Genomic DNA, 25726 nt, shown 5'->3' with positions numbered 1-25726 from the left:
TCCTTGGGGTTAATTGGAAACTGCCTGGGCAGGGTTCTGGCCAACCTGCTCTAGCTGCCTTTGCCTGAGCAGGGCTTGGACCAGATGATCCCCAGAGGCCCCTCCTGTGATTCGGTGCCCATGCAAGCCACTTGTACCAGGTGGAGCAGAGGCAGAGGGTGAGCGTTCACCAGGCACCGTCTCTGACCCGTGCAGCAATGGTGCTTCTCTCTAGCTGGCAACCTGAGCAGGACTGCAGGGGTAGGAATCCGAGTCTATTCAGTTGCAGGAAAAAAAAATGAGCGAGACACTAAAAATATGTGCAGCACTCTAAAGCATTCCCAAATATTTATATTGTCTACTGAAGTCTTTTGTTCTTCTTTATATTATACAGTATAATGAAGCAAACTTAGGATATAATATCCTTGCTGTATGTTAGGCTGTCAAAGAATGACAGTACTATTATGGGTCATGAAACCCCAGGATGTTTAGTGAATTTACACAGCTTAGTATTTTAAAGAGTGACTCATCAGCCTCCTGTCACTGTAATTCTGCTCGAGGGCTGAGTTTTATCAGCCACAAAGAAGCTTCCTAGTGAATCCAGTCCAGGATGCAGCAAGTTACTCCCTTTGTTCATCCTGATGCTTGAATCCCACCTTGCCCTCATCTTTCAGGCTGTTGGGCCCACGGTTTCTCGGGGATTTACACTCGAGGAGGAAGTAATGCTCCTGCTCTAACCTGAGAGCTCCTGTCTGTCCTTGGGAGTCAATTGCCTATTACAAAACGTTCTCAGGAGTTTCTCTTCAGTTGCTTTAATTTATAAGGGCACAAGGAAAACAAGTTAATAATGCTTGAAAGCCATGGTTGAGAAGCAGTAACTTTAAACTAGCCCATCATTTTAGAAAGTAGCTGGCAGTTTAGGCTAACAGGTCTTGTATAAGTTATGGAGGTGTTTCAGTTCACTGGCTTCTATCCTTGTGTTTTAGGTGAGGTTATAACCATTTGGATGGTGGCCCTGCTTGGTTGTACATGGTTGCTGCGTTTCCCACTTGGGCAGGGCCCTTGTGCCTCTGCATGTGAGCGTTAGCATTGCTTGAATGAGAGGTGTCCAGTGCAGTCCTCATGTGGTGTTTGAGCAGGATTTCTCAGTTGCAGCTGGAGCTGCAGTTCAAATGAGAATGAATTACCTGTGTGGCAATAATCCTGTTTTTCTCTCTGTATGGTACAGTCCCTACCTCTGTTGCTTTCAGCTCCTGTTGAAATAATTGGGGGTTTTGCATCCTCCTTGCCAGCCCCCAAGGCAGCCAGGGTATGGCCAAAACTCACGGCAAGAAGGTGGCTGAAAGACCCCTGCTGTAGGTTTCTGCTCTGTTAGAGTGACAGCAAGCGTTGGGAAGTCTGAAGGGATCAGTGACAGGTGACATCAAGTGTTAGGTATGACAGGCCTGGGAGAGTCCTGATTCCTGGAGTCCCTCCTGATTATACTAGATTTCAACTCTTTCTATTTAAAAAAAAAAAAAAAAGATAAGCTAAAGAGAAGAGCTTTTTTTTCCTAGCTTTCAGGATTTGGAAGAAAAGCCTGGATCATGTAGGACACATTTCATCTGCTTTACAGCTGCTCCCTTTTCCCCATTCGGAGGTCAAGAAAATACATTTTTGAATCTAGGATCAGAGACGTTTGCCAAGAGAAACTCAGTATTCTAGAGGGAAAATTGTTATTACATTTGCAAAACCTGAAATTTCTGTAACAAGTAAATGTAAAACAAATGTGACATAAGGAGTAGGAAAGAGTGGGTGGGGGAAAGCAAGGAGATGAAGTAGAAAGTCTCATCAGGGTTTAGCCCAAAGTCCCAATGTCAGCTCTGCCCCTTTGCAGTGCAGGATTTACAGCACTGAGCTCCCCAGAAGACACGTGGGGAGCTCTGTGCAGGAGGGCTGCAGGGCATGGCCCATGCCTTGGTCCAGCTTTGGTCACCAATGTGCGCTTGGCTCCTCTGTTGCATTTTTGCAGTAATAATGAGAAGCCACAATAAAAATGTATTGGGAGTCAGCATCGGATGAGGAGCTATTTCAGGTCAAAGTTCTCAAACTACGCTGAGTTTCTAAATATACCAAGGACATTCACACGCTGTTTAGCAAGCAGACATGAGCTCACGCTGCTCATGTTCCAGATTGAGCCTGCCCCAATCCACAAATTAAGCAGCTACATTCAAAGGTGCTGAGCTCACACTAATATTCCTCATATGCGATTCCTGTTCTGCAAGCCATCTCAGGAAATGCTGTCATTGATATTTATAGAGTTATCGTTCCTTTTCCATTTTCTTCTGTTTGGAAATCGAATGTTTTATGAACAGCTGAAAGGATCATCTTGCATGATGCGAAACAGGTAATGTTCCTTGTGCACCCATACATACCGTCCACACGGGTAGGGTGAAGGCATCGAGCCGCTCTGGGCAGCTATCTGAAAGAAGAGAAATAAAAATCAGGCATTTAGCTCTAGCAAGGCAGGCTCTGCATTGCTCCTTATCTGAGGAACTTGCCAGTAGCACCACTGGCCAGAGCAAGCGTGCAGCGAGAGAAGGGCGCTGGCAGAGCAGCTGCTCATGCAGAGTAGCAGCACTGCAGGGCTTGGGCTGGGCAAGGTGCATGGTGCTGTCCCAGCTGTGCCCCTTGTCCTGGCGGTGTCTGTGCACCCATGCTAGGTTAGGAGTCGGACATCCAGGTGAGATCCTGCAGGATGGAAACAGGAGCAGAGACACGTTTCTCTCTGCTCCCCGGGACCCGGATCCCAGAGCTGGGGCAGTCCTCTCCCAGAGGCAATATGCTGAGTGCACTGCAGCATTTTCCATTTTGTCACGTATCCCTCAATTGATTTTTCACTGTTGTGCTTTGGGGTTGTCATTAGCAGCAGATTGATCGGGTCTGAACAGCAGCAGGGGGCTGCTTAATGGCGCGGGGCTGCTCCAGCTCACCAGCAGTCGCACGTGCTGTTCGGAGATGTTCAGGAATTTGCCTTCTCTGGCCTCTCTCGAACTGGTTGTCGCAACCTCCCTGGCAAAGACGCCTGCGTTGGAGGCCTGTTGCTGAAGACAGCTGGTAGAGGTGCTTCAGGCAGGGCTGCTGCGTGCATTCATGCTGCCGAGCAGGCTGGGGGCTCCCTCCTGCAGCGGTTTGGGTGGCACAGCACCTGATGCTGTGGCCTTGGATGATCTTTCAGACAGGAGCTGAGTGAAGGGGCTGGGGTGTGTGTATATATACGTATTTTTTTTCTTACTATGTACAGGAACAAAAGCTTCTGTCTGTGACATTGATGTGTTTTAGGAATGTGTCAATTCTGACAACGTTTATATTTCACATGTACATAATTGAAGTAAAGTGCCTTAATGTCAAAACATCCTGTTGTGATGTTTTCACAGCAGCTGGGGGGGGGTGTTTAAAAATGAAATTGACTTTTTCAATACAAAAATCGTTGGAAAAAATTGAGTCTAGACTTTCACACTGCATTTTAAAAAAAAAAGTTTTCATTCCTTTTATGGAATGCATTAAAATGTGAAATTTCCAATTTCTGCCATTTTAAGGAAATGGAAAAAAATCAGTCTGCCTTACCTGCTACCTCCCAGCCTGGAGGTAACTTCATTAGAACAGTTTTTTCTGCCCATAACTTGCTGTCTACCCTCTACTAATAAAGACATTTTCCTCTCCATCTCCCAGCACAGATGATGCCATTTATGTGAACAAATTAATCTCCAGAACTTCCAAGCTGCAAAGAAACATTTGGCAGCTGGGAACCAGGGAGATGAAGGCAGAGATTTTGCTACCTACAGCAGGTAAGTGCGTGGTCTTGTTTACAAGAATGCCAAGGTCAAGGAGTTTGCTTCTTCAGGGATGTTTGACTTGTACCCAAGCCCACAGTAAGACTGGACTGTGATCTAGGAGCGTAGTTTTAACCAGCTGAGCATTCATCTTCCTTAATGCACATGCATCAATAACTTTCAAGGCTGCAGATATACAGAAGATGACACTTGCGTCTAATGAGACACCGAGGGAATCACACCAGCTCCCGTCCTACCGGGAGCAATCTGCCTCACAGAAGTGCCCCAGTGCTCTCACGCAGACATCCCTGCCTCCTGGTTCATTACTGCTGGAGCAGCAGGTGGTAGGAGAGGTCCCTTTCATCCCTAGCAGGGGCAGCTGTGAAGCCTGCAGTGAGGATCAAGGGGCCGCATCCACCCCTTGGCTTTGCTGGTGCTCAGGGACATTCGGGAGCTCAGCACCTGCTGGGAGGTGGTCCTGGGGCGCACGGCAGGGCTGTGTCCACATGCAGGCAGCTTGCTGCCTTCTGTCCACAGCCCTTCCTCCTCTTCTCTCCCCACAGCCTGGCCACGCTCACGTGGATTTGGCTTTTAAACAACATATTAAAAAAAAATAAATCCTTGGAGGTGAAATAGTGCCTGCTCGTTGCAGCTGCATAAAATGCTTTACCCAGGCAATTGCACAGGTTGGTTAACTTTAAGTATGCCAAGCAGTGCTAGAGCAGGGAGACCCCAGAACAAAACACACGACATCTGGCTGCTTTTACAAGGCTTCCAATACCCAGTTACTTGGCACACTTTGTCAAAGGCATTTTACGACACACAAATATTTGCAATATAAAATCACAGCTTGAGTCCTTAACTTGTTTTATCACCACAGCTGAGGGAATTAGATGTTTAGTAAGATCCACTTGAGCTCAGTCACATTTACGAGCCCAGGACCCCATATTCTCTGGATGGCCCGCATTGTCACGTTAAACTGACAGCTCTGCAGCATGGAGCAGCTAGATCATCTGGCTAGATCTTTCTGGTTTATTGCCCTTGGAAAGTTTGGGCAGGCTGCAGACCAAAAGAATGGCAATTGAAGACACACATGCACAAGGGAGAAGTCTGTCATCTTCTGGCTATTACTAATTTTCCTTGCTTTTTAGTGTTTTGAAGTGCAATAGCCTTAGAGGTGCTATGTCTTTCAATTTGCAAGGTTTCTCCAGGCCAGGATTAACAAGCATCCCAGAAAGATGCTGTCCTTGGAGACAACGGGTGGTGGCAGATTTCCTGTGTCTCTACGGAGAAATCTGTTGAGACTTTGATCTGGGTGTCCCTGAGAGCAGCCCGGAGGTGCTCGGTCTGTGCTGCCAGGAGAGCAGCCTGTTTTCTCAGCAATGGCCAGAGCTGAGTCCTGAGAAGCTTTGTGTGGCATAACACTTTGGCTTTGATGTGAAGGGTTTCTGGAGCAGGAAACTGTAAAACAAAAAAAAAATCCCATTAGGTTTCAGTGTTTTTGGTACAATAGCAATTCTTAAAATAACGATTGACCGGGTGTAAGTGCAAAGAAATTAATGGATGGTTTTAAGCAAGAAATACAGGATAGGTAATGCTCTGCCCCATAAACACTTCGTTTGGGCACAGAGAGACTATTAATTTTCATGATTCTTCATACCACAAGACAGAAAAGTAATAGTTCAAGTCGTGTATGATGAAATCTAATGTTATGGTATAATTTTTTCCCATTGATCGGGCCCTAGCCTATCTGGGGTGATTTATAGGAATAACTAGGGACAGGAACTAACTGCAGCCTTGCAAGGGCCAGTTAAGTTTATGTGGTGTACTGATGTTCGGAGTTAATAGATTTTAAATTATAGCCTATGTAGTACTCCTACTGATGCAAGTTAGCCTTGAGGGTCTGACCAGGAGGGGAACGTGTTGCGGGAAGGGCTGGCGGAGCTGGCAGCCGCCTCGCCAGCTACATCAGGATCGCTTGGGTGTCACTGGCTGTCAGCAGGGAAACAGCAGGCAAAGCAGCTTCTGGTCATAGCAAAACAAGGACCACGTGCTCAAGGGTGTAAATCAGCTCTGTGTAGTCAACAACCAATGGAGCTACCCTGATCTATGTGAGTGGGGGTCTGGATTAGAAATTTGAGGCCAAAGAGCCTAATGCTCCTTTAACACGGGTGAAACAGAACCAGTTCTCTTGTATCCACGGCAGTTGAGAAGTCTTCAGTTTCCCGGAGCTGAAAGTCCAAGGCCAGAATGCTTTATATATTGTCCTGTGTCACTGGACAAGGGTTTTTGCTTTATTGATTTCTTTTTCTTTTGCATTTGCTGTATAAAACACTATGAGGCTCTCTGCTCTAGAAATGCTCTAGGGATTGCAGGCATCTTTCCTTGCCCCTTTAATGCACAAAAGGATCAAGGAAAAACTTTGCATTGGATTTTTTTCGCTGAGAATCTCTGGGAGGCACTTGCAGCTGCACACAAAAAGGATGAAGCACCCCATCTTACCCAGGACTCCGTCTTCCAGCCTCACTGGGCAGCCATCACATCACCGATTGCTCTGGCACTACAGTCACCTCTCCTGCCATCGGCCTGTATTTTCTTGGAGAGAGAGAACTTTGGATTTTCTCAGTTTCCAAGGCAAAACCAGGGATCAGTGTTTCTTTCTAGCCTAGGTGGAGTTGGTGATGTAGCTTCTCTCTGCAAGTGATGGCCTGGCCTCGTTCTCTCAAGAGTTTTGAAGCTGTGGAGAAGTAGTTGTCTGGCTTGTGCCATGCCCCTGCTCAGAAACAAACACCCTCAGCCTGCTGCGATTGAACTCGGCCAGTGGCTGCACAGAATTGCCTAGAAAAAAACAAGTTCCCCAGAAGCAGACCTGAAAGATGGCATAGAAATTATTACCAAGGGTACTGTTCATGCTGATATCAGACCCTGTACCTCAATGGAGGTGGTCTTAGAGGTAAACAAGGTCTTGCTTCTGTTCTCTGGTTTTTGGTTCAGTAATGTTAAGATGTAATTACAGGAGCTCAAGATCACTCCATGACTCATCGCGCAGTTTCAAGATGGTGCAACCAAATTAAATATCGCACATTTTGTACTGGTAATTTGATTTGGTTTTAGCCAAGTTGAATGCACAAATGTCTTTGAATAGAATAATTTCTTCTATGCAGTAGAAGCAAGGCAGGGTGTCTGTTTAACTGAAGATTAGGTTTGGAAGTTTTGTTTCTCCAAATGCTTTGTTGAATTTTGAAAAGAAACAAGCAATTAAATCCTTTCCAAAGAAAATTGAGGCAATCGAACACATGTGCCCTAAACAGAAAGGAAAAAAAGCTTCACTTCATGCACCATAACCAAGAGATGTGTTTTTAAAGAAGTTCTAGTGACTCTGCCTGCTACAGTTCTTCGATTTCTGTGAAAGAGGGTTTTTTCCTTAACTTAGGCGTTGAGCTGAGTTTGCTCTAGACTTGCAAATCAATGCAGAGAGACTTTCTCTGGAGGTGTTTTTTGTCTTTCTCTCCATTGACAAGAGAGGGAAACTCAAGCAACTGTGCTCCTAATGAAGGCGTTTGGGTCACAGCTCTGGCATCTGAACATTACTTATTCTAGATCAGTCATGAGGTTGTGTTGCTGTCAAGTTATGAGATCAGTCTAGAGCTTAGGCTAACTTTATTGCTTTTATGTCAGTCAGGACTGACAGACATTGATGTAGGGCAAGTCATTAATAAAAATAACAATAGAAATGCCAAAGGTGTCACAAGCTGTGCCTTGCACTGCAGTAAGTGATGGCACAAGATGCAGGGCGCAGGTGAGAGGGGTTATTTGGAGCTAGCTGGCTTCTGCACCTTGTGCGTTCACCCATGTGGGAACATAAGTTTTGTGTGTCCCTGGGCTTCAGGATGTGCTCTGAGATATGTCAGGCAAGTTGGAAACAGCAGCTGCGGTGTTGAGGCACTGAAAGACTGAGCTGAAAGCTAGGAAATATTCCTGCTCCCTTCAGCTCCTTCTTGATGGCATCCAGGGAGGGTTTACGCCTGCAGAACAAAAGGCCCTGATTTATTTGTTGTGGTAGGAAATATGGAAAATGTCTAAGGTCTGATTCCCACCTAGTCCTGGTGTTTCTCCCAACCAAAAGGCTACAAGTTCGAGAGAGAAAAGGAGAGGTCGGCGTTTTCTTATTTTTCCAGTTTTTCTGCCCCATTATCCCTGTCTTGTCCCCATTTTTTTGGTATAGCTTTTATCTTGATGTTTTCTTTGATGCCAAAGCCAGAATTTCAATTACTTTTGCTTTGCTTTCTCTCTGTTTTGCTATGTGTTGCTATGGAAACAGTACACATCCATTCAGAGACCTGATCCAAATGATTTTTTGAAACAAAATAAATAGTTTCTTCATTAGTTGTCTGGTCTCAGCCCCTGCCTGTTCTAGTTTGGGCATCCGAATACATTATTTCCTGAAGAGTAGTGTTGAGGAACCTGTGAAGAAGTCATTCTTGGTCACACAACAATGAGGATTTTGGCTTTATGGTTATTACCTTTGAAACAAGGTATTTTTCCATCAGTAAGACAGTGTGGAGATGTTATCTGCATACACATAGAGTTGAATCTTTTGTGTTACAGTCCCATTAAGAACCTTCAAACTCAGAGCGCAGTAAAAATAAGAGCTCATCTTGCCCAAGGGTCTGAATAACCCACCTTCCTTCATCCCCAGTGCCACTTTGCTAATTCGTTCCTTTAACCAAGCTTACTACTTCTCTCCCACGTCTTGGTAAGAAAGGAATGATGCAGCCTGCCTCTAATCGCAGACCTGACCCTCCAGCTCCATGCGTGCAGGGCAGTTTGAATCCCTGCAGTTTGGTGGCTCTTCATAATAAGCTTTCCTCAGGATCAATTGCTGCTGAACTGTTTTTACTCTTAACGTCACCATTTTTCAAAAGCTGTTTCCCTCTCCCCTACACACAGCCCACGCGTACGCAGACACCCCCTTACAGCCCCCATCTGTCAGACACAACCGGCTTTGCAGAAGGCTGTGTGTTTGCACTGGGGTTTCTTCCAGCACCGAGTCACGCTGACATGCTACAGAATCAGCAGCATTTCGCACAGAACAATGTACAGGGGAGAACAGCATCTTTCCAGGCAGCAAGTGAGGGCCGAGAAAGTTCAGCAACAACTCCTGCCCCCTGCAATAGCTCTGCTCTGCATCCTGCCTGTGTAGCCATGCCTAACCTCTGCTTTGCTCTGACGTACAGCACGCACCAGTGGTGCCTAGCAGGGATGGGCAAAGGGGAGGACAAAGATCCATCTGCTGCTTCCTGCTTTGCTTTCTTCCCCAGCTTCCATCTCTTTTTTCCTCCTCTTGGAACTTTCTGCCAGGCCTCCAGGCACGCCTCCATGGTCTATCTCTTCCCGCTTTGCAGCCGCTCTGATGTGCAGGACCAGAACCACTCCATCCCTCTCCTCAGCAGCCCAGCAGCAGGAGGCAGCGAGACGCCAGGAAGCCAGTCGGAGGGGCAGCAGCAGGCTGTGTCCTTGGAGAGGCCTCACCCATGGGGTGAGGCACCCAGGAGGGGGGCACCTGTCTGTTCTTCCGAAACCTGAAGGCATCAGCCTTGCTGCAGGGCTTATCTGCTGAAATTACACCCAGGAACGGCTCTGTTCCTGACTCTCTCTCATCCTTCTGCAGAGATACAAAGGAGTTAACCTTTGCAGGGGGTAATGATTATTGCTTCTTGGTTGCCCTGTCAATGAAGCAACGCAGCAATTACAGCTCCTGGCTTTAGTTAGACCTCTGAAAGTTACAGCTGCTTCTCAAAGATCACGAGTAGCACTCATCCATCACCGGGAGACGCAGTAAAGAGAGACAGGCCAATCTGTAGTAAGCAGGTTTATTTCATTTCTTCTGACAGCACCCATAGATTAGAGGGCTGCCAAGAAGAGACAATAAGGTGCTTCCCCCGGCGTCACTTTCTCAACTCCCCAGGACTCGGTGATGAGAGGAGCGCGTCCTGCAGCTGCTGCTGGCTACAGCCCTGGTGGCCGTGTCCCTTTGTGGCCTCAAGGCACCGACCTTGCTGTGCTGTCTGTGTAGGGTGTAGAAGGGAAGGGAAAGGGGGGAACAAAACCTTCTTCCAGAGGCACTGTGGCAAAATAACCCACTGGGATTTTCCACCCCTAGGGTGTGATCTGCTTTGCTTGTCCCAGCTCTGAGCCTAAGCCGCCTCCTACATTTGAGCAGAGTAAAGAGATCAGGGGAAGTCCTGTCTGGATAAAATTTTCTCAAGGTGCAGTTCTTCATGGGATGCCTTGGCACAACATCCCAAGAAAAATAGAAAAGGGAGCACATCTTCCTCTGCCTTCAGATCACCACATTGGTGGCTTACATGTATGTTACGAAGTGCCTGGAGGGGCACAAATTCAATATTTTTTTCTCTTGGGAAAGAATAGAGAAGAGGAGGTGGAAAAAAAAAATCGATTTCCCACGCCTGCATCGCTTCACACAAACCAGCCAATCCAGTCACATGGTAACTTCACTCAGTTTTGGGCTCAGAGCCTGGTATTTCTCTCCAGGCCATCAGTGAGTTTTGGAGGGGAACCACAGAGGACAGTGGAGTCTCATGGCTATAGTAGGCTTCTTCTTAAGGTCTCAGCATCAAGCCGCCTGCCTGGCTCATCCTCTGCCAGAAAAATTTTGTTGCATGGTGCCTGATTGCCCTGGTGATAAAAATGTTTTTAAGGACAGTTAGATCTTTAACTCCTAGAGTTGCCTGTGAGAAACACACCTATGGGTTCTTTGCATTTCTAGGTATGGAAATATTTAAATAACCATCCCTAACTCCTGAATTCTGTGGTCAGAATGCCTGAGCTCTTGGTCCTGGTTTTTCCCCGCTAATGGGGATTACTGGAGGAATTTTGTAGTACCTTTGAGAAAAGCCAGTCTTTCATATCTGTACTTTCATCTCTCAAATTAGGGGAAGGATATACCAAAAAAAAAAAAATCATCCATGTAATTTAAACAAACAAAGCCTATTTGCTTAAAGAAACAGGATCAATTTCCGATATAATCCTGTACACAAACCAAATATGACAAAGGGCCTCCTACACTTCAGTCGCATTCAAGTGACATTGATTATTTTGCTCTGTGGATTGCAAGGCAATTTTGACTGTTTGCTTCCATATGGTTTAATGGCAATTTTAGGTAACCTTGTTCCTTGTGTTGCTGCTTTATGTCTAAAATATTTGCGGTACCTGCTGGCAACATCATCTGACAGATGCCTAGAAACATTGCTTATTTCTGTTACAACACGTAGTGGCATTAAACAGGAGCAGAGTTCACCAGGGGGGAAAAATGTAATTGCACTGCAGTTTGCAAAGGGAGTTGCAGAATGGTTTGGTGGGTGAGGGGCTCTTTGCAGGGAGATGTGGCTGGATGAGCTGTCCTGGGGGCTGTAAATGGACAAGGCTGAGAGTACGGGTATGAGAATCAGCTCCGTGCACTGGCTCTGTGAGCTTCTCAGGAAATACACTGCGCTTTGCCAGAGAGGTCAGGGAAAAAATAGTAATTAATACAGGAAGAGCTGTGAGGGTTTCCCCACAGGTGGAAGATGGGTTCCCAAGGAAACTCCACCACGTGGCCACGTGATGGATCTCCTGCGATGTACTTGGTACATGCAGTCTGTCTTCACTGCAAACCTGGAGCATGAGGCCAGCACTTGCTGGAGCAGCCGCAGCCCAGCGGGAGCTGAGCTGAGCTTCCCGGAGCTGCTTTTGGGCAGGCTGAGCTCCCTGGCCCCGTCTGTGAGAAAGCTCCGTGGCTCGAGGAGGCAGTGTGCCTCTCCCGGCAGCGCCAGAGGGATTCACGTGAGCGAAAAAGAAGCAAACTGTCCTGCCAAAGAGAGAGGAGAGAGCATGGAAATGGTTTGCACTCGGGGTTTTTGCAAGCGTGGGGAGAGCCGCTCGCTGCTCTGCCCTGGAGCTGCTGCCAGAGCCGGGCCAGCAGATGAAGCCCTGCCAATTAGCACACTGAGTCGAGCACAAAATATTTTTAAGCATCCTGTAAAGCTCTGCTCTGAAAGAAATGTTTTACTCTCATCCGTTGGATTGCCAGAGAGCTTTTTATGGATCTGCTCGGTGGCACTGCCGAGATCCCTGCCCGGTGATCCGCCTGGGATCGGTGTTGGAGGCTGCTGCAGGCTGCCAGCGCGGCACCGGGGGTTGCAGAGGTGGTCGTGGGTGTAAAAGTACCCCCGGGGAATGCTGCTGAGGAAGGAGGGGGTCACACGGGCCTTTGTTCTCAAGAACTGCTCGATGTTTTCTGTTACAAAGTGCCACTCCATTATCAAACCCAGAATATTTCATGGGAAAAATGGAAATGGAGCTTCCACTTGGGAAAAGTCGAGGTGAGCAGGTCAGTGTTCTGCTGTTATTTCCATAAGGGTGGAAGCTGTGCTGCATGATACAGACATCACGTATCTCATATTGACATTATGCTGCTATTGAAACACCTTTCAAGCAAAAACTTTTCAGTGGTCCCAAGTCTTCCTAATTTGTGGGAATTTATCAGAGTAATTCAGAGGAAATTTTGAAGTGTTAATCTAGAACATAAATTTTAAAAAACAAGCACCGAACAATTAAGTTCAAAATATTTGGAATTCCCCAACCCAGTGCTCCAGTTTTGATGAGCTCTATTGATTTCCTCTTGCGTAAGTCACTTTCTCGTACCCATACCTTGGGAGAAAAATAAATGTGTTCCGATGCACGAGGAGGTCAGGCTGCGTTTGGATGGCCCCGCTCACGCTTTGTCCCCAGAACGGACTGAGCGTTTGGAAGAGCAACACAATTTATTACTGAAGAAGAGGATGCAAAGAACATCTAGGTTCAAATGCTCCATGGGCATCTAGGTTTTAAAATATTCCGGGCAAGCTGTTCCTTTCGGTTCAGGAAGCGCTATCAGAAGTTGGTGGCACAAAGTTCTTCCAGGGGTCCAGAAGAGGCCAGGACGGGGCTCTCCTGTGGAGGCAGTAGCCGATGTCTGAGATAAAGTGTCTTGAAACATGATTATATGACAGTCCTCCTTCAGCCCCAGCTACGTGAGACCACACGGAGAACTGCAGCATCCTCCTTTCTGACTTGGCTTGAACCCCTGCCAGCAGCACGCAGACAACTTGGTGATGCTCATAGGAAGCTCCTGGGGGCAGAAGAGCGATCTGAAAGCTGGCCTGCCCCCTGCCATCCCTCCCTCTGCCAGCCCCATCCCTGAAAGCAGAGCTTTGTGTCCTTACGTGGATGGGGGTGGGAGCCTGGTGGGAGCCCTGCTCAGCATGGGAGCGCTTGTGCCGTGCTCTGGGATGCTGATGGGTGCACGTGGCACACCAATTGTGGGCCTCAAGGAGAGATACACGAAGGCAGTGATCAGAGAAAGTGTGCATAATTCTCCTGCTCTCTTTTCCTTTTCTGTTTAATTGACATTCCTGACCTTTTCCCAGGGCAGTTTCTGCTGAGAAGCAGCACCAAATATCCTTCTCTTCACCTCCCCGTGACACTCCATGGCTGTCTCCAGGGAGCCTGTCCGCTCCTCAGCACCCTGCAGCATCTGGGGAGCAGACGTGGCAACATGGTCAAGCTCCAAAAGTAAGGAAACACCTGCAACATGTGGGCTGGCTAATTATTTTGAGACTTGGATAACAGCTCGGCATTTTCAGGCATTGCTGAGGGTGCCTGATCACCCCTCTGGGAGCTGGAGGTGCAGATCAGGGCATGTTTTTCTAGTGTCTTTGGGGTATAAATAGAAGTGTTTGTATCACCCCATGGTTCATAGGAGTGGATAAGTGATCAGCTTGCAAACATCATCCATAACAAGTGTGTTACTGAAGGCACAATGTGAATTCAGAGAAGCAAGGGGGCATTTCGGCTACAGACGTGGGAATAAGCCCCTTGCACCGTGTTGCTGTGAGATCTTTCTCCCACAGCAATCCTGAAGAGAAACTAGAAGATGGAGCTAGGATTTCATCTGAGAAAGGTAAGGTGTGATCCTACAGGTCGCCCTGCAGGGCTCAGCAGGTGGGAAGGCAGCACCCAGTCTCTCTGTAGTGAGCCGAGCCATGGTTTATCCTCTTTCCCTGTGGATGGAGGTGCTGGCCCCCCTCCCTCTGCTTCCAGCCCGTCCTCCTCAGTAGCATACTGTAACCCATGACCCCTCGGATAAAAGAAGAGAATACTAATTGCTTGGAAACACTCCACAGAAAGTGGACGTTAAGTGGACTAGTGCCGACCAGCAATGGAAATTACAGCACGGACACCACCAGAATCCATCACGACTAATGCGATTAGAGCGGATAGCACAAGAATTCATAATGATCTGCTCTGTGCCCTGAAGTTTTGTCAGTGTATCCGAGCCCTGCTTTGCTCTTCTCCTGCCCTCTACTTGCACACTTTGAAGAGCACAGACAAGGGAGGCCCCCCAGGAGACTTTCATCCTACCCTGTACCTCTCTCATAGCACCCTTGTTTCTAATTGTGTGCAGAGACAACAGCAATGGCAATGACTTCATAACAAACCCTCCTAATGAATAAATCATCCTAATTTCAAGGCGAAGTTAGCACAACCATCCACTGTGTCATTTCCATGAATCACAGTGATAAAGGGCCATGCTTGTTGAGACATTGCTTATGCAAATGCAATGGAGCACTAATGAATGTAAGCAAAGTCCTGCAGTGCCAGGGCAAGGCGAGCTTGTGCCAAAACTCCCAGGAAGCGGCTGCTGCTTTGTCCAAGGGAGCAAGCGACGGGCTGGGGGGGGAGAGGCTGTTCTTTAAGGACGTATTTTGGGGATATTTCTGATTTATGAACACTGAGGTCTCTCTGAGTTCCTGGAATTTGCTATAGAGGAGGGGGAATTTTGAACCAGAATGGTCCAAAGACCAGCTCCTTTGTGCAGAGACAGCGGTGCAGGGGGAGGGCAGTGTAAGGTGCTGGAAAGGACCCCTGATACTTTGGATTTCCTTCATTATTCTCCAAAGCCTAATCTAATTTAACACCTCACAAACCAGGGCTTTGCTGAAGAGGTATCTCTGTTCTCAGGCAGATCTCGTTGCTATTGTGTCTGTGCTGATGTTCAGTACCTTGATGTTATTGTTTGTATTCCCTGGAAGCCCATAAAAGAGGTCTAGTGCCAAACAAGGGTTAGCCCTGCGGAGCTAGATGATTTATGGGCAGCGAGCAAGAGAAGGCCCTGCCACAAACAGCCAGAAGGGTGAAATAGCTGCGTGAGGGCTGGGCTGGCAGAGAAAGGAGGAGTGATTTCCGCAAGGTCACACAAGTCACAGCACAAAGCTGGGAACAGGCTTGATGACTCACAGCGAAGTGCCATATATTGTCCTGCTGATGCAGAAGTCTCTGATATCCCTGACTAACACACCACGTCAAGAAATTATTTCATGCTCTGGAATCCTCTGGCACCAAGTATCAGCCAAAAAATGTCTAAAACAGTGAATGTAACTCAATATCCACCACCAAAGGTTTCCTGCTCACAATAGGTGCCAAGAACAATTGATTTTTTTTTTTTTTACAATTGCTTTCTTTGTTAGACGATGTCATGGATTATTTATCTCTGAAAGCATTAAATGATACAAAGCGGTTGATGAGTCACTGGGAAAAACAATCTTCAAGCCTAGCTGGTGCAAGAAGAAAGGACCAGTGGCAGTCCGCTTAATGGACCTGCTTTAGCAAAAGAGGTGAGACTCATAAATTCCCCGGTCTCTGTGTTTCTAACACTTGAAAGCGATTGCATTTCTCCCACTGTTCCCAAGTCCTGCAGTCGAGCAGCAAGCAGCTCCCTGCCTGGTGTTTGGGTTTCAAAGCCAAGCAGCATCGCTCCTTGGAGGGTTTGACCCAGTGAGGTTGGCGGCGTCACAGCACGTGCTGCTGCCCCCAGCGTGGCTCCGTCAAAGCATCCCAGGCGAACTGAGCAGTTACCAGGTTTTTATAAGGTCCCTGCAATCCCCCTCTGCAGCCTCAAAACAAAGGAAAAGCATGCCTCGAGCACACTGATAAAAGGCTTTTGAATGGAGGCAGCTGAATCACACGCCATTTCACAATTAGCACTTTAATTTTGAACATTAATTAGGACGCTGGTGTTCGGAGAGTTTAGTTCTCCTCGACCCACTTACATTGTTCAGAGACGGGCTAAAGAGATACTGAAGTTTGCAAATAAATCAATGGGAAAAAAAATGAAAAGTCAGGACCAGCCGGAGCCCATGAGCTGAATACCGGTGACCTGGGAAATGCTTCGCAAAAAAGGGACTTGCTTACTAGGGCATGGGAAGAAACAATATTTCAGTTACAATGCCATGACTCTAAAGAAATATAGGCACAGAAGAAACAGAATGGCTTCATGTGCAAGGTGTAGAATAGGTTACAGCTGGGAATCCACAACCCAGCTTTGGTTCGCCAAATAGTTCTCCTAGGAACTCCTACAGTTATCCTATCTAGCTCTAACATCTTCTGAAAACATTATTCTTGTGCAAGAAGAAAAGATGTTGCTTATTTGGAGGTGTAAATGCAATAAATTAAAGCCAAAAGTCTGTGAAGAGGCTTGGATATGAATTCATTATGAATACACCCTGATGAAATGAGATTTACTGGCTCTGCTTTGCATATGGGAGTGGAATGAAACCTGGAAATAAAGACAGACAGAGATGAGCATATCCCAGCCATAATGTAAACAGGAGTGCTATTAAGGAGTAGCTACAGGTGAAGCAACAAATATATTTATCCTCAAGAATTAGAGACACTGAAAACACCTGCTGCTTTCCAGAAAGATGAAAGCCAAGAAAAGAGAATTCCTCTCAAGCCAAAAGAGAAGAAATTAAATAAGAAGTCAGCTGCAAAACACAGCCCCATTGCAGCACCAGCAGAGCGGCCTTGGTCACGTCCTCAGGGCCACCTGGTGTAGCAGCCAGCAGAGCTTCCATCCCTGCAGCAGGAGCATTGAAGCAGGGACTGGAATACAGACAGCACGTTCAGCTTGGCAGGGTGAATGGGAATTTTAGGGAGCGGGGAAGACTTTACCTTGCCACACAGTGCTCCAGCCTTTCAGGCATGTACATGAGGACTTCCAAGTGCCTCATCCCAGCGTGCGGGAGGCAGTGTCTCCCCCCCTCCCCTATTGCTGTCCCTGGCACAGAAGAGGCAAGAGCTCAGGCTCTCGCAATTTGCATCAGGGACCTCTGCTGGAAAGCACACACAGCAGATTGGTGAGTTGCATGAATGCCATTTATTTTTCTGTATGGTGGGAAAAAAAAGCTGCTGTGGAGATCAGGGTCCTATTACTCAGTGCTCTGCATGGTGTTCTGCTTGATTTAAGTGGCAGAAACCTTAATTAAACAGGCCTCTTAATACTGCAGTTCAAACTACTGGAAAGAAACATTTGTCTGGTCAAAGCAAACAGGGTTTGATGAGTTCCCCTGAGGGACCCAGGGCATGAAATGAGAATGGCACAGAGGAGATGCTAAGTCCAGCAGGATATGGCTGGATTATTCCTCTCATACCCTTTATATCTTTCAAACCATCTGTCCAGACTGCGGAGAGCCTTGTAGCCCGCAGATGCAACTGATAAACTGCAAGTTCAATCTGTGGAAGAAATCAAATTTACAGCCTAGGTTCTCCTTGGGCTCCTGATCTACCCAAGAGCAAATCCATCAGCTCGAAGGGGTAATTTCAGATTCATGAAGCTGTGAAAGAACTCAGAAGATGACCCTAAGAGCCAAATTATCCCATAGGATGGTCATCTACGGAGGCAAATGCTCACAGCGTCACAGAGCTGCCCTCTTCCAAGCACTGCACGGGAGGGCTTTTTCAGTAGGAAGCAGGCAACTGGTGCTGAACTAGCTCTGTGGAGCGGTGGTAAGGCTGGTGTGAAAAGGTTCACAGAAATTGTCACCTTTAAGCCATCATTTTTGTCTTTGATTTGCTTACTTCTTGGTGCTGCATTCCCCAAAGTGGAGAGCTTATTGCCACAAGCGCTCTTCACGTGGAGGTGGCAGCTGAGGAAAGATTTAACTCATTAAATCTACTGTTGTCTCCGGCACAGGCCATGGCAACAGCTTCACGTCTTTCCCAGCCCTGAAATCCAGATCTGTACTTTTTGTTTCAATTTCTATCCTCTTTCCCAGAGTTTTGCATGGTCTTGCTCTGGAAGGGGAGAGGCGAGCAGAACAATGTATCTGACTCGCTGTCTGCGAGAGCCTGGATACCAGTGCAAACAGGGCTGTTTATTTTACAAGTGCCTGTACACATAATATTAAAATCAAATATTGGTTCTGGAGCAGGGACTCATAATGGGATAGTTTTTCACTTGATAAATAGCTGGGTTTGTGTGGGGATTCATATCAGGCTCACACAAACAAACCTAAAGTCAATATTTGCCACCTCTGCCTGCTTCTGCAGCACCCCTCGCAGGGAGGCCGGGCGAGCGTCCTGCTGCGGCTTCACCTCGGGGCCAGGCACTTCATTCCTGTGCTACATCAGTGATAAATCGAGGAACAAAAATAGGAAATGGGCAAGAAACCACCAGCTCAGCTGCCTGGGGTAGGGTTTCCCAATATTCCAGTTCCCCTCGGAGGCAGGACCAAGATGCGTTTGCTTTTCTCCTGCTGCTCTGCAGTTTGTCTGTGTGCGTGTATGTGTGTGCGTGAAATTTCAGAGAGATTTCACCCTTCCTGACACTGCACGGCTTCCACTTCATCTTCATCTGGATTCTCTGTGCAAAAGGGAGCAGCAAAACAGTTTTATAATTGTCCCAACTTACCAACTAGCTGAAAGCTGGGGACCTGCAGGTTAATAAAAAAATACACGTCTGAAAAGCCACTTGGCCTTTCTGTTAGTATCGCTGCGTTACTTGTTCTAAATTCAAAAGCAGTCCCGAGAAGAATCTAAGGTCTGCAAAGCAATGGGCTGGAAATAAATGACAGGAGGCTGCAAAGGGAGCCTGTTGCTGCCCTAAAACTGAATTTCAGCTTCTTCATTCCAGAAGATTGCATCCATTGAGTTCTCTCCTCCCACTCTGCATCTATTTTTCTATACACGGATGTATAAATACAGTTACTATTTTAACTGCCTTTTAAATACAAATGTTGCCAATTAGCCAATGTTTTGCACTATGCCTGGAAAATATAAAATCAAAGTGTTCATCCAAATCCACATATGGCCAGATCCTTAGTTGGTGTCAATGTTTGCAGCTCTGCTAATTTTTTTGGAGCTGGGCCATTTTATGCCTGCTAAGGATATGGCTCAGTAGAATCCAAGCGAAAGACGCTCTTTGGCTTCTCTAAGATACAGATCTGGACCATTGTTATTACAAACGCTTTAAAAAATCTGGAGTATGTTGGATGTTGCGACTGCGGCTCTGGTAAACAATCATATGTTGGAAGATTTTCCCGTTACCTCCAAGCCCATAAAGCAGAAAATGCAAAGCCTGTTCTCTCTCCTCCTGTTTATGCTGGGACCAATAATGCTAATTTTCAAATTAAATTTCACATATGTCTGAAAGTTGCCTGGTTGCCCCAGCCAGAAATCGCACTTGGCAGCTCTGGTTCCTGGCGTGGCTGAGCTCGGCGCGGGCCATCTCCGCGGGGCAGCACCGCTGGTGAGAGCTGCAGCACCGGCTGGTCCCTCGCAGGCACCCTGATCACACCCTAGATCCTAAAGGTGTGAAGGGAGCATGTTTTGCTCCATATTTACTGGGAAATGATAAATCACCCTCAAGTATGTGTGATTATAGGACTGAATAAAAATAGGAGCTTAACCGAAGGTTCAATCTGCAGAGGCCAAGATTTAAACGCATCAAACTTTAAAAATACTTGGTGAATTCAGATGTTGCATATTTCCTTACCAAGAATACTCTCAAGGCAGAGTAATTTGGAGAGAGCTCATTACCAGGCCGTGAAGTGGAAGGAATCCTGCGTGGCGTTAAACACAGGGTTTTCACTCGTAGGAATAAATGAACACTAGCTGAACGCACCAAAGGGCATTTAAAAATCAAGAAGGGGGGGGGAAATGAAGTATAAAACAACAAACAGAAGCACAAATAGTAATGATCCCAGCGAAGCGTGAACAGCCACATAATGGTAGGTGCTACACTGAAAAAAAAAAAAGAAAGTTTAAAACAAGAGTGCAGGTAATAGCCTCCACACCAGAGCTAATATTAGCGGACTGGGGGAGGATTTTACTTATTTACAAAATAAGTAAAGGAAGCCTGCCTAGCATCATCTCTTGACTTTGTGTTTCCCACCTGTAGCTCCTGGAAATCAGTGTTTGAAGGGCTGCACAGGCTCTTTCCCTGGCAGTTCTGCCCCCAGCTGTGCTGCTCTGCAGCCACCCAGGTTGAGGGGCAGTGAGCGTCCTGGATGTCCTCCTGGTGAACTTTGCTCCCTCTCCTGAGGTACTTCCACAGCCCTCGAATTACGTGAAATTTTCCAAAATCTTAAATGGAGGTGCCCTAGCTCCCTCCATGTAAATAGGGCTTGGTTGGGATTCGAGCTGGCTATAAACATGGTGTCATTGGGAAGAGGGGAGGAGAGAAGCCTGCAAGGGTTTCTCAGACAGGTACAGTGATCTCGAGGGGCTCTGGGTGTTCCTGTTCAGCTTACCCAGACCGTACCTGGACAGCAGGACACCTCCTTCTCACTCCCAGGCCCCAGCAGGAGCTCCATGTGTTTGCGTTTTTCCTACAGAGGCATCGGTTCAGACAGGAGGAGCCTTTCCGAGCCAGGCATCAAACCAAGGAAGTGTAAGTACCTTTGTGAGTCACAAATCCTCCTTTTCTGTGGAGTTAGACATGACACGTATCAACTTCTTTATCTGTGGGTAGAGTCATCATTTGGAAGCTGTTCAGGGAAAGGCAGAGCTGCCTGGGAAGAAAGGGTCATCTCTTCCGTGGGGGAAATCAGCACAGCCCTCTGGAGTCAGAAGCCCATGTTGATTGCTGCCCGCTGAGAATCAAGGAATAACTTCCTTCGATGCATGAATGCACTATTTGTAATCAGCAAATAAAACCCCCTTTAAATAAGAGCCTAATTCCTACGAAGAAAGAATGCATGAGGCATTGAAAACTTGGTTTTTATTAAGTTCCAATCCCCATTATGTGGAACGCACAAGAATGAGGTTGCGCACAATGTATCGTTTATTAAAACAATTTTACTGACGGCGCAGTTCGGTCTCAGGGACAATGCTGTTGGAGTGAGAGGTAACAGCAGCTTTTGGAGGAAGAAAATACATGAGGAAGAGGAAGAAGGCAGACAAGCAGAGCTTTCCCAGGGCCGTGGGACTGCTCCATCCCTCTTATGGATGGGGTACTGGGGACAGCAGCCTGCCACCGCAGGGAGCTCCCAGAGTAAGTGCTTTGTGAGGCTCTTTACTCAACTAATTTGTAAAGCCAGCTTTTAGTGCCACTATTTAATGATGAAGCTAGTAGAAATCATTTGTTTTCCTGTTGAAATTTTGTGATTGCTGCCGCGGACTGGCACTGAGCAGGTTTCAGGATGAAGTATTCCACTGGAGTCTTCATTACAGGAAGACTCTCCTTCTCTGTCCCTTTTTTCCACTTTAAGAGCTGATTTAATGTCTTACTACAGCCCCTGAAACCCCAAACAGAGTTGGATTCCTGTTGTTCGACATACCAAGCATGCACCGTGTAAAGGTGGCTTCAACAGCAAGCAGCAGAAAATTTCTAATGCATTTCTGTTCCTGCCGGGCCGAGTCACCGCAGTGACCCTGCCTAGGTCCGACTGTATCCCGCTTTGTCTGGGGCATGAACAAGAGATCAACCATTTGCTGATTAAGTGGTGAAAGAAAACACCTACGCAGAACGTGTGTCAGAGTGGCTCTGTCAGGGACTTCAAGGCGCGGGATTCCCAGGAGGATGGCTGCTGCAGATGCCATAGAAGTTACACAACCCGCCAGGCAGCCAACTTGGAGGCACTTCAAATAGCTGTAGCTGCAGACCCCCGCTTTTACTTCCTTAAAGATCTGGCTGGGAGCCTGGGCCAGAGACTGCGAAGTGGTGGATTCAGCCCCTGGCCCTCTGCAAGTGCTTGCAGACCGCAGGCGAAGCAGCAGCAGCGTGAGGAGGTCCAGGGCTCGGGGCAGCAGCCTGGGAAGCCTCCACCGTGGGGGGAAAAAAAGAAATAAATGGTCCCCGTAGCATGCTGGTGCTGCAGAGATGGGCAGAGCTGCCTGGTGCACCTTCCCCAGGCGCGTCTGTGGGATGCTCCAGAAGCAGCGTAGCAGAGGAGGAGGCTCCAGGAGATTTTCGAGCCCCAGCACTGGAAGAAAAGGAATTTCCACTGCATTTAGCAAAGTGCTGGCAGTTCCTATTTTGAGACAAGTGACACAAATAGGAGATGCCAAGCAAATCTGCAGCCAGAGCAGCTGATTGAACAGCGTGTGCTTGCCCCTCCTTTCCCTGGCGTTACATCAGACTCACACCGGTGATGTCAGTGCCTTTATCCCTCGCTTAGAGCTGCGCTACGGCGAGAAAAACCAAGCGAGCTGGTTTCAATAAATCAGCCCGGCCTCATTAGCTCTCATCAACTTGTTCTAACATGTCCAGAGAGTATTTGGCTTAGGAAGAAGGTGGCACTCACAATACGCAGGGCAGGGCTTGGCAGCAAGGATTTTCAGGAGATAACCAACGTCAGAGCTCTGTTCCCACAGAAAAAAGCCCGGCACAGCACTGGCCTGTCCCCGCTGCCAGCTGCCGATGAGCACTGTGATGGCCGTGGGCATTTGCTGTGGCTCCCCGGGCACTGCCTGCTCACAGATTATTGAACTCGTAGCTGGGCAAGACAAGGAAAGTGTTTTTTGCCTCCGCTGCTTATAAAGTAACTTCTTTTTGGAAAAAAATTGCATAATTTTCCCAGCTCTTACAGTGAGAATGAAAACAAGCCCAAAGCCCGAAGAGAGATTTGCCTATCACTGGAGAAAAATGACAACAACAAAAAAGGAATATTTTAAGAGGCAAAATATATGTCAAAACAAAGGTCATCTCCCCTCAACGAAGCATCCAACCTGCCTCCTTGGAGCAGCGAGGTTTCTGTAGCCATGCTGCCCACCTGCCAAGGGCAAAGAGAGCTGACAGTGCCTAAAGAAATCCCTCCGGAGGCAGGCATGGGTGCTGATGGATAAATAAATCCATCTGATTCTGAAAGCCTGAGGAAAAGAAAGAAAAAACAGCCTTATGGGGTATCAGTCTTAAATCCAGTGGCTGTCTATAGGCAATTTCTCAGGTCTCAGTTTCGTGAGGCATGTAAAGCTGGAGGAGCTACTGTGGGAGGTTCAGGAGCAGCCTGGGGGCAGAGGAGTGATGTTTTGGGGGGCTTTGCCCCATGGTGGGAGGATGGGAGGAGAAGGGCTGACCGCCAGGGAGCCGGTCCCTCCGTCATGGAAGGCAGCAGCTGGAGAACGGCTGAGAGGCACTGACAAAGATCTGCCTTTCTTTTCTTAGAGAGCCTCAGCCTGTCATGCTGATTTAGACAGGAGGAAAGCCCCGGTGGGATGCAGGATGCGGCTCTGTCTCTCAGGTCCCATGACTCAAGCTGTCCTAGGAATAGAAAACAGCACACGGCTCTCTCAGATCCCACAGTTGTCAGACGCCTGCCTCAGAAATGAATACCAAGGTATTTTTTTTTGCCAGTGACACGAGGGCTGCAATCCCTGGAGAGCTCCAACCTGGGAGGCCTGAATCCGGCCGAGGCCCAGGAGCCGCAGACTTTCCCCGGAGCCCTGAGAAGGGCGAGCGGGTGAGCGGCATTACAGGCCCCACGTGTGAAGACACACAGAAATACCCAGACCCGTTGGGAGGACGTCGCATTGCTCCCAGCCTGGTGCTGGGGAGGGCTGCAGAGGGCAGCTGGCTCTTGGGCTCTGTCCCTTTTTCCCCCCTCACCACCCCCTAAGCAGCCAGCCCTGGGATCCAGCTGGCAGCACAGCGGCTGGCTGCAGGGGCGAGTCATAACGGGGCCACACGAAAGCAAATCGTGTCTCCTCCACAAAACGCAGGGGGCTCCAGCAGAAAGGTCAGGCTGTGAACGGCTCCAGCACGCCGGGTAGGTAGGAGCTATTTTTGGTCAGCTGCTGAGATTCCTGCACATCTCTTCCCTTCTCCTTGTTTCTATAGCAATGCTGGGCCGGGCTGCAGGGACTCAGGCAGCGAATGGAGCCCCAGCCCCACGCAGATACAGCAGCAGCCTCCAGCCTCCATGCCCCGGGGTGCGCTGAACACCGCGTGCAGAGGGCTGTGCTGAGGGAAAACAGATGCTCCGTTCACCTGCCTGCCTCTGTGCAGGAAAAAATGCCACAGTGTGACTAGGAGAAGGCAGGAAGGGAAAGCAGGAAGGGTCCTGGAATGGACCTGGTGTTGTTTTCCCAGCCAGAACTGCAGCCTCTGTTCTCACACAGCTTTTTCACACCCTCACCACAGTTCATTTTGAGGAGCTCCTGCAGCTCCCAGTATTTCAGCAGGTGAAGGAAACCCTGCAGTGGCCCCGTTGTTCATTCCGACAACAGCCTGAGACTGAAGACAACCTGTTATCTTCCCTCCCAGCACTGCTGGCACACAGCAGTTCATATGGGAAGCTATCCGTTTGAGGGGACTCCAAGTAGAAGCCAACTGAAGCCACACAAACTATTTCATAATATCTACAGAGAGGGCAGCAAAGCCAGCTGGGCAACTCCCTGTGGTCCCACCTGCTCCCAGTGCTCCCAGTCCAAGGGCCGGTTGGCTACGAGGCCTGCAGGCGCGCTGTGTTCCTCCTGCGTCCTGAACTGGCAAATCATGTGAAAATAACAAAGTGAAAACAGAGATCGCAGACAACTGGCTCAAGTGGAGACTTCTGCACCACAAATATCTGTGTCAGTCCCATCCCAACACGACTGCCCTGGATTTGCAGCCCCTTGTTTGAAGAGTCCAGCTTCGTAGCAACTCCAAGTGGCTTCAGCTTATTCCTAGTCTGTAGTGACTTTACTGCCTTTCGCAGGTTTTTATGGAATATTGCTATCCTCTATCCAAAAGCTGTCGTTGAATTTTAGTTCAGTAAAATGAGAAAGGAAAAAAAGAAATAGAGAAGACATGCATGAAGCAGGCTTTTGAAAAACATCTTTCTTTCCAGCACTGTGCTAAATATAAACAGTCTTAAACATCAGACAAGATGAAGAGGAAAGCAAGAATGCGAAGATGGCCTGGTGGAGCACGTCTCTGCTTCTGAGATGAACCAACCCAGAAAAGACGCACCGAGCCCTTCAGGACCTGCTTTCTGCAGCAGAGAACATGCTAGAGAATGAACCACAGCACTATGGAGAAATTAAACAACACAGCACAGGCTTTCGGGCTTTGTTTCTGCCTCAGATACTGCTCTTCTTTTCAATCTGGGTTTGACATCCCTCCATTTCAGATCTGCAGCCAGCTTTGGAGCATCATCTGCCAGAACGCTGCTCCACGGGGCTGCTCCTCGCCGAGCACGGCACGGCGTGCCTCCGGCCAGGCACCTCCCTGCTGCCGACCCTGGGGCTTTGTGCTTCTTTGTGCCCGTTGTTATTACTGTGGCCATTTCTCAATCAGTCTTTTTTTCATCCACTGAGAAAACAGCTCAATTCTCAGTCCACAAGCTGTAATATTGGTTCTTGAGTCCTGGCCTGAGTTGCCATTAATCCTATCTTCATGCCATTAACCTTCAACCCAGGCCCTCGAATTCCCTAACGCCTTGCCAAAGTTAACAGCAACAGAGCGAGCTTTTCTTTTCTTCTGGGAGGAGAAAAGCCCCGTGATGCTGGGTTTCTACTCTCTCCTTTCCTAATACACGCACAAAGCACAGTCATCATTAGCAGATAATTCAATTAGATAAGATCAGCTATCAGAGCTAATAAACTGATACAAAAAGGAGCTCGCGCCAGCCGTC

The 25726-nt window shown here is 47.9% G+C and overlaps 1 protein-coding gene across 7 annotated transcripts in view; it reads left to right on the top strand.

Annotated features, from left to right (window-relative positions):
- The window catches only part of LOC308182633 (uncharacterized protein), a 172799-nt gene extending 149206 nt beyond the window's left edge, over positions 1 to 23593 (top strand). Inside the window, exons 1-7 of one of the 7 annotated variants that reach the window (XM_080567596.1) lie at positions 2257 to 2365; positions 3691 to 3806; positions 13262 to 13406; positions 13745 to 13794; positions 20507 to 20562; positions 20985 to 21165; positions 23467 to 23593. In XM_080567596.1, the coding sequence (XP_080423722.1) occupies positions 2319 to 2365; positions 3691 to 3806; positions 13262 to 13406; positions 13745 to 13794; positions 20507 to 20562; positions 20985 to 21165; positions 23467 to 23576 (705 nt within the window). In that variant the 5' untranslated portion in view covers positions 2257 to 2318 and the 3' untranslated portion in view covers positions 23577 to 23593. The other 6 variants (XR_013941947.1, XR_013941948.1, XR_013941949.1 and 3 more) reach the window with 6 other exon arrangements.
- Positions 23594 to 25726: the final 2133 nt, after the last annotated feature.

This window comes from Anser brachyrhynchus, assembly GCF_964034855.1.
Source record: "Anser brachyrhynchus genome assembly, chromosome: 25".
Classification (NCBI taxonomy): domain Eukaryota; kingdom Metazoa; phylum Chordata; class Aves; order Anseriformes; family Anatidae; genus Anser; species Anser brachyrhynchus.
Note: the sequence above shows the minus strand (reverse complement) of the source record. Positions and strands in the feature narration are given on the sequence as shown.